The following is a 9088-nucleotide window of genomic DNA, read 5'->3' on the forward strand; positions in this document are numbered from 1 at the left end:
CATGAGGAAATGTATTGTAATAAAAGAATGTCTAGATCACCCTGACACCAGTGTTTAGAGAGAAGGACAGAGAAGAAAAGAAATCAAGGGTAGAAGAAGATAATGAGAACTAATAGGTGAACAGGCATCAGAGCCTGTTATACCACTGAGTTGTATAGCTTGTCAACTTGACAGGCAAAGTTGGGGTTGGGGCTGGGGTGGGAAGGAAACACTGATCTAGGGAAGTTGACACTGGTGATGGGACTGATGTTGTAATACTACTAAAAACTCAACTATCACTAACTTTGTAAATCACAGTTCTTTAATAAAAATAAACTGAATTTGAAAATGAACAATACTATGCTGAAAAATTTCTTTGCTTACTAAATTTTTGTTTTTATTTCTTGCATAGGGGGAACACCTGGCAGTGCTTAGGGCTCACTCCTTGCTCTGTGCTCGGGGATAACTTCAGCTGAGGCTCCTGGTAGCTTATGTGGTGCCGGGGCTTGAATCAGGGTCAGCTGTGTGCAAAGTGAATGCCTTAAAGCTCCTGGAAGAGAGTGACATAGAATGTCCTGACCCCGAGACAGGCTGTCTTCACCAGGGCAACTCAGAGTGGGGTGGGTTGAGTTTCCCTCCCCCCCACCCCCAGCAGAACCCCAGCAGCCGAAAACCTCCAGGACCCAATCACTGCCATGCTCAAGGCCACTCTCCACAGGCTTGGAGAAGCCTCACCCACAAAGGAACTTGCAGAAAAACCCAGGTATGCAGAAACCGTGGTTGAAATCTCCAAGCTCACTCGAAGGACTGGGTCTCTGAGAGCACCCAGCTCCCCAGTTTTCCAGTGGCTTGGCAGTCACACCCCCCAAACTGCCCCTGGTGCCATATCATCTCATCAATGGCCAAGATCCAGAGACTCTGAAATGAAGCTCCCAGAAGACAAACATAGGCTTTACCTGTGAGTGAATCTGCTTTATAATTGTATTCTAAATTTCAGAATTCCTGGAGCAAATGAGGTCCTACAACCTCTCATACTCTACACCACTGATGTACCAAGAGTAGTACACATTTGTTTGGGTTTAGCATACATGTTTGTAGTCTCTTATACAAGGGCTTAAATGGCTCCAGGATGAAATACAATAATCTTCACACACTTTCCTCTTATAGTGGGGGAAAGGTGTAATGGTGGTGGGATTGGTGCTTGAATACTAAATGTAATGAATTATTGTGAAGAACTTTGTAAAAATAAAATTGAATTAAAAAAAATCAAATGCCTTAACCCTTTTACTATCTCTTTGGCCCCATGTATTCATTTTTAAAAGCAAAAGAAAAATCTGAACTTAAACAACTAAACCTAAACCTAAACCTGGCTTACATTCTTATTTTCTTGACTTTGTACCTTTTGTAACATTGCTTATTAAACATGAAATAATTTTCCTTAATTATTAGCAATTTACTTCACATACTAAGTAATTTCAAATTCTTTGTTTTTAATCTTTATTATAAAAAATGCTATCATAATATAATGAAATTCCTACCTCTTTGAAATTTCATTTTTTATCAAATTATATAACTAGCTGGACTTCTTACATGCAATTTTTAAAAGACATATTGTTTGTAGGGAGCTAAACTATACCCAGTGTTGATCAGGGACAATCCCTGGGTCACTCCTCAGAGCTCAGGGGCCCCTATGGTGGAGGAGGTTGAAGCAGTGTCAGCTGTAATAAGGCAAGTGCCTCAAGCCCATTCTATCTCTCTGCTCCTGGTTTTTAAGACAGTTTCCCGCCCCCCCTCCCTCCTGCTTGGGAACATCAGACCACCAAGTGACACTTGGTCCTTGGGCGCTGGCTGGACATGGAAGTGTTCAGACCTGGTGACACGCTGAAACTTGGCCCTGGAGATCCTGGGGGGCCACTAGAGTCACCCCATGATGCTACAGGACAGAGGAAACTGGCATATGCTAATCAGAAAGATGAGGACACAGATGGGAAGTCACGATAGCCCAGGGTCAAAGCAAGCCATTTGTTATGTTAGAACTGCCTGGATTCACATGGCAGCAAAAAAGAGCATCAGGTCTTGAGAGAGGTGAGGGGTGAAAAGAAGCAGAGGAGTCAGGCCTATGGCACGAGGCAGTGGGCTACAGGCGCGGGCAATGAGGGCAGGTGTCTCCCAGGTAGGGCAGCCTTGAGGACCACTGTGAGCCTGACGCTGAGTGAACAAGGGGCTTCCAGGAGGTCAGTGATGAGAGGGGCTGCATTTGTCCCCCTGATGGAAGATGGTCCTCCTAATGGCCTTGATGAGCTCTTTGTTTCGGAGACTGTAGATGATGGGGTTGGCCAGAGGAGTGAGGACAGAGTAGACGACAGCAATGGTCCGGTCCAAAGTCAGCGAGTAGCTCTTCCTCAGCCGCACATACATGAAGATGATGCTCCCAAAGAAGATGAGCACCACGATGAGGTGGGAGGCGCAGGTGGAGAAGGCCTTCTTGCGCCCAGCGGTTGTCTGTATCTTCAGGACTGCCCCAATGATCCTCCCATAGGAAGCCATGATGAAGAGAAAGGTGATGAGGATGATGAAGGCGTTGATGGCAAAATCAACCAGCACATTGATTGATGTGTCCTTGCAAGCCAGGCTCAGCAAAGGGGGGAAGTCACAGAAGATGTGTGGGATCTGGTTGTCACCACAGAAGGGAAGCTGGGACACCAGGATGACCTCAGAGATGGGACAAAGGAAGCCACATGTCCAGCAGCTGGCTGCCATCTTGAAGCAGAGCATGGGCGTCATGATGGAGGGGTAGTGCAGGGGTCTGCAGATGGCCAGGTAGCGGTCGTAGGCCATGGCAGTGAGTAGGTAGCACTCAGAGGCCCCGAGAGAGTGGAAGAAGTAGGTCTGCAGGAGGCAGCCTGCAAAAGAAATGGTTTTTTTCTCACTAAGCAGGTTGGCCAACATCTTGGGGATGGTGGTAGCTGTGTACCACAGCTCCAGGAAGGAGAGCACGCTGACAAAGTGGTACATAGGCGTGTGCAGCGCCACATCCAGCCGGATGACCAGGAAGATGAGCAGGTTGCCACAGATGGTGAACAGGTATGCCAGCAGCAGCAGGAGGAAGAGCCAGCCCTTGATGTGGCCCACCTGGGGGAAACCGAGCAGCACGAATTCCACCAGGCTGGAGCTGTTGCGCTGCTCCATGGGGGCTGTGGTGAGGAGGGCAGGACAGGGCTCACACACCTTCCCAGCCCAGACTCCCCCCAGCCCAGACTCCTCCCAGCCCAGACTCCCCCCAGCCTAGACTCCTTCCAGACCAGACTCATCCCAGTCCAGACTCCTCCCAGCCCAGATTCCTAACAGCCCAGACTCCCCACAGCCCAGACTCCCCACAGTCCAGACTCCCCACAACCCAGACTCCTCCCAGCCCGGACTCCTCCCAGCACAGTGCCTCCCCAGCTCCTCTTCTCATTGCTCTTTACAGGAAGCGCTATATTCTTCCCTAGACACCTGCTGCCTGCTTCCTCTAAGGTCTAGAATTATGCCCAGCTGACTCGTTTAGCCCTGCACAACACCCACATTTCTCCCAAGGGCTGTGCATTCAGCATTTACTAATTGTCCTTTATCCAGTGAAATAAGCATATTCGTCTTCTTGCCTGACAGACAATAAAAGAGATGGTGAGAATCAAGAGGTTCCAATGCCTTTCCTGTACCCCAGAGAAACCACATCACAAGCCAGCCTGAACTGTGCACCTTCCTGTACAGGTTGCCCCCTGCCCCTCTGACTTCTGTTCTCTACCACGATGCTTTCCTCAGCATCTGTTGCCCTAACTCCTCCTTGGCATTCCATCTCTTAAACACCCCTTCAACATGCTGTCACTCTTTTCTTCCCTCCCCAAACATTCTGCACTCCCACCATTTTCTATCACCCCAAACATTAGCTCCCTGGCCCTCACAGTCCATCATTTCCCTTTGGGACCATGTACAAGTGACCTTGTGGCTGAGGTGAATGTAGCACTGGACCTTCTGCTCTGGAAATGTTTATGGAAGCAGGAGTCTCAATCACGAGGGATAGAGATTCACCAAGAACCTTGCCAACTGGGTCTTCGGGGCTGGAGTCTGCATGGGGGACTCACAGGCTGGGAGGCTTCATGGGGGACTCACAGGCTAGGGGTCTTTATGTGGCCTCAGGCTGGAGGTCTGTACAGGTCAGGATGTTCAGGAAGTACTTGCTCTCACCCCAGAGAGACGCAGGAAGGCCCCCAGAGGAGGAGTCCTTGAAGCTGAATCCCTTAAAGCATGGGGGGGGGGGGCAGTCAGAGGAAGAGAAGAGCTGTGGCAGGAGCTTGCAGAGTCTGCACAGAGCCAGAAGGACTGAGTATGTGACCCTTGGGAACCCAGAGCCCAGTGACAAACAGAGTAGCACCAAGAAAGAACATCTGGACATTGCTGGTGTCTCGTAAAGGAAAAAAAGAAGGAATGATCACGGCAGAGAGCACGATCAACTCCGTGCCCCACTGCCACAGTCACATATGGAGTCATGCCAGCACACAACCATCACGCAGTCATACACGGGGCATAGCACATAGTCCTACAGAGCTGCGGGATTCCGCACAGACACACAGACAGATGGACAGACTGCCACCCTGCCAGTCTCTACCACATGACACCATGACTGTCACACTCTCAAGGTGCTCAATAAAATTCCACAGTCCCACCAACAGATTATTGAGAATCAAATCCCCACCCTCTGAACCCATAGGCTGTGCCAAGAATCAGCTCTGGGCAGGATGTTTGGCTTCTGGTCAGGACACAGCCTCTTGAGCTTGTTCTGTCCTAATGGGTGATGAGATTCAACACCCTCCACACCTCCCTACTCTACTTCACCTCCCTGCCACCCTGCCCACCAGCCCTCGCCTCCCTGCTGGCCCTCACTCCTAACCTCCAGTCTCCATCCACACCTGTGTCTCATCCTCCTCCAAGGTCAGAATTGGCTCAGAGGGGCCTTCCCCAGGACCAGGAAAGTTTGCATTTCCTCTTTACACGCTCTGGTTTCCAGGTGCGAGGTGTGGTGAGCCCCACCTGAGCCACCTCTCAGCTCCAGCTCATTACCCACCAGCCAGGACACCTTCTGCGCCTGGCTGCCTAGCAACTTGGCTACTTGTAGAGATGCACACTGCTCGTGGGGCCTTCCCGCTCCTCAGAGGCTGCTCCTCAGGCAGAGTCCCAGGAGACACCAGCAGCTTCAGGCCCTGGGGCACCAACTGGGGAAGTGCAAGTGCCCAGAGCGGGGATCTTCAGCTCAGAGCTCCCTGTGGGGTGGGAGCGGTGCCCAGGAGCCTCTGCCCTGCCCACTGATGTGCTCCCAAACTGTCCAGACAGTGTGATATGGACCTTTGGACAAGCGGTGGGGAGTCATGTGGGAGTCACAGCTTCATACCAGCTGTGCTAGAAACCCGGAATCTGTGGTCAGGGTAGAGACACCCAGTAGGGGGTAGAACCATAGACACCTGTTCTGTGCTCCTTCCTCTGCTCACTCCCCCATCCTGTGCTCCTCCCTATGCCCCCTCCCCTGTCCTGTGTTCCTCCCTGTGCCCCCTCCTGTTCCTCCTCCAACCCTGTACTGCCTCTTCCGTCCTGTGCCCCCTCCCCCATCCTGCACTCCCTCCCCTGCCCTGTGCTCAGTCAGCTGCTCTGTGCTCACTCACTTGTGTTATTCTCCTCTAAGGCTCAAGCAGAAGCTCCAGTAAATGCTCCTAAATCCTCCCTTGGTCTCCTGTCCATTTCTATCCATGCTGTGAGCCAATTTACAGCTAATTAAATGTTTTATTAACCAGCACACTAATGGCAGCACCTTATTTCATTTTAAATGTTGCTGCACCAGTACTTCCATCAAATTCATACTGTTAATCATTCTAATTTGATCCCTTATTCCCATTTATTATGCTGTCTTATCATAGTATTCTACCTTGTAACTGGTATTACGTTTCCTGGAGTCAAATTCTACTGATATCCACTTCCTGCTATCTGTTTGTTATATTGCTTGTGCTCCACTTCTACCTTTTCTCTGTCTTTTGCTATGTCTTTTACCCATGTGTTTTGATGCTGCTTACTAATCAGTTTTGCACATTTCTTCTTCTATAATGCAAACATTTAGGACTATAAATTTCTATTTAGATGGACATTAGCTTTAGCCCAAAGGTTTTGAAATTATGAATTTTATTATACTCGGGTATAAATGTTTCCTGCTCTCCTCTGCAAACTCTTCTTTGACCCTTTCATATTTTAGAAGTGCTTTTTAAAAACATTAAACATATGGGGCCTAGAGAGAGGACAATTGGTATTTGCCTTGAGTACAGCTGACCTGGGTTTGATTGAGTACTTCAAATGGTCCTCTGAGCCCACCACGAGTTACCCTGAGCATAGACCCAGTAGTAAGCCCTAGCAGCTCTGGGTTTTCCCCCTAAAAAAGGAAGGGGTGAGAAAGTGCTTTGATATTTTAATTTATCACTTAATTTTCTTACTGATTTTAATTGTGTGATGATTTAGAAGCCAGTCTTGTAATATTAATTCCCGTCACGGTTGAGGCTTATTTTATTTTGTTTTTTGAGGCATCAATGTTGGGATACAAATACATATTGTGAAGCTAATAAAAGTGTCGTGGGCTTCAAGTTGCCATTTCTGTTCTTTTTCCTCCATTTCCTGAGAGTGTGAAGCTCAACTCTCAATAAGTGACAAGCACACAGCCCATGTGGTCATTACTGCTGGACCTCAGAACAGAGGGACTTAGTCAAAAAACAAATTGGGGAGGCTGGAGCAATAGCACAGCGGGTAGGGCAATGCCTTGCACGCAGCTGACCCAGGTTAGATTCCCAGCATCCCATATGGTCCCCTGAGCACCGCCAGGGGTAATTCCTGAGTGCAGAGTCAAAAGTAAGCCCTACGCCCTCGGCCCAGATAAATCCGGAGCCGCTGAGCGCGAATCGGACCCTCTGCGCCTAAAGACTTTGATTCCAGAGATGTAACACATTCGGGCATCCAGCGCAGCATCCGATAGCAATGCACTGGGACACCAAACTGGGCTACAACTCTGTGCTGCCGGGGGTGGATTTTTTTCCTCCCCACCCTGTCTTCCTGCACGGAAAGCAGCGGGCTGGCGGCACCCACGTGGCAGGCGCCATCTTCTGTGACTCCAAACCCACAGGTATTCGGTTTTTACTCTTGGGGCTCCCAGGAACTCATGGGAAGGGGGCATAACCGGCACACCCTTGGCCCAGATAAATCCGGAGCCGCTGAGCGCGAATCGGACACTCTGCACCTAAAGACTTTGAATTCAGAGACTTCTTACAGCAATGCACTGGGACTGTGAGCGGGGCTATGTAATTTCTGGCAGAATTTTCCCTGGACTTTATACAGAAATCCAAAACCGCGTGGACGCAGCCGCGTCCGTGCGACTTAACATTTAAAATTGTCAGCAATGTGAAATGGTTCCATTTGAACAAATCTGACTGGGGGGGGAAACTCCAAATAATAACAGTAAGTTTTTGTTGAAATATTGAAGGTTTTTAATGTAGCAGCCACCTCTCTGGACTGTGAACTAAGCAAAAGCCCCACGCTGGTCGACGCGGCGTGGCGTACACCATACTATGAGGCGCAGGAAGGGGGATGAGGGGGAAAAAGAAAAAAAAAAGGGAAAAGGAAAAAGGAAAAAAAGAGAGAGAGAGAGTGAGTTATGTACTTGTAGCAGTGGGGCTACATATCTCTCCATTCCAGCAATAAAAAACTAATTATCAAATGTAGTAGGTCTGTCTCTCTTGGTTGGAAACTCCAACAACTATAGTGAGTTTTGTGTTGAATTATGGAATGTAATCAAGGTAAAGAAAAAATGAAGTGAAATTCATTAGTTATACAGTAGGGGGTAGGGGGTGGGGGCGGGGGGTATACTGGGGTTTCTGGTGGTGGAATATGGGCACTGGTGAAGGGATGGGTGTCTGAATATTGTATAACTGACATATAAACCTGAGAACTATGTAACTTTCCACATGGTGATTTAATAAAAAGTTTAAAAAAAAATAAGCCCTGTGCATCACGGGGTGTGACCCAAAAAGAAAAAAAAAGGTGGGAATGGGGCAAATGAGTGTGAGCATGAGTGTAACTATGAGCATGGTGTGAAAATGAGTGAGTATGAGCGTGAATGAGCATGAGTGAGCAGAGTGGTGACCATGAGCATGGTGTGAGCATGGGTGAGCGTGACCATGAGTGAGCATGAGTGTGTCTGTGAACAGGCCTGTGAGGGAAGAAACTGGTCTCCTGGGGGCTGCTCCTGCCAGACCCTGTGCTCAGGGCCTGCCGATGCTGAGGGAGGGTCCCAATGGCAGTGCGGTACCCTCGCACCCCTCGCTGTAGCCACCACCACAGCCTCCAGTCTGACCTCTGTCCCATCAAGAGTGCAGCATGCACACCTATACTACCCTGGGGTTTGATTCCCTGCCCACCACACAACCTCTGAGTACATGACTCCGTCCAACCTGAGCCTGCATCCTCCTCCATCTCTTTCAAATTCATGGCTACTTTCAGGGCATCTGCAAGAGACCTGCATACTCCAGAGAGACTTACCCAGCGCTCTCTGTCGACTACCCACACTGGGTATGTCAGAAGCTTCCCTCACCCATCATCCCATCTCTCTGTCTCTGTCTCTGTCTCTGTCTATCTCTCTCTCTCCTACTTCTCTCCCTCTCTCCTTCCCTCCCTCTCTCTCTGTTTCTCTCTCTCTGCTTCTCTCTCTTTCTCTCTCTCTCTCTGTCTCTCTCTCTGTCTCTCTCTCTCTGTCTCTCTCTCTCTCTGTCTCTCTCTCTCTCTGTCTCTCTCTCTCTGTCTCTCTCTCTCTCTCTCTCTCTCTCTCTCTCTCTCTCTCTCTCTCTCTCTCTCCTCTCTCTCTCCACCCAAATACTCTCCCCTCTGATTGGGCATAAAGTCACTGGTTGTTTGGTGCCACCTGAGCAAATGGGCTTCAGAAGACCCTCCCCTCCCCCCATGCACACACACACCTCAGTCTGTCTCAAGCCTAGAACCACCACATTTCCCTTAAGGGCTGACTTGCTGTGGATGAATTCACAGCAGAAGC

General features: G+C 49.3%; 1 protein-coding gene across 1 annotated transcript; it reads right to left on the reverse strand.

Annotated features, from left to right (window-relative positions):
* Positions 1 to 2214: 2214 nt before the first annotated feature.
* On the reverse strand, positions 2215 to 3168 carry LOC101556985 (olfactory receptor 6N2). Its single transcript, XM_004611704.2, has one exon. It carries the CDS (start codon positions 3166 to 3168, stop codon positions 2215 to 2217), a length of 954 nt encoding a protein of 317 aa, XP_004611761.1.
* Positions 3169 to 9088: the final 5920 nt, after the last annotated feature.

Source organism: Sorex araneus, chromosome 3, assembly GCF_027595985.1.
Source record: "Sorex araneus isolate mSorAra2 chromosome 3, mSorAra2.pri, whole genome shotgun sequence".
In the NCBI taxonomy this organism is placed as follows: domain Eukaryota; kingdom Metazoa; phylum Chordata; class Mammalia; order Eulipotyphla; family Soricidae; genus Sorex; species Sorex araneus.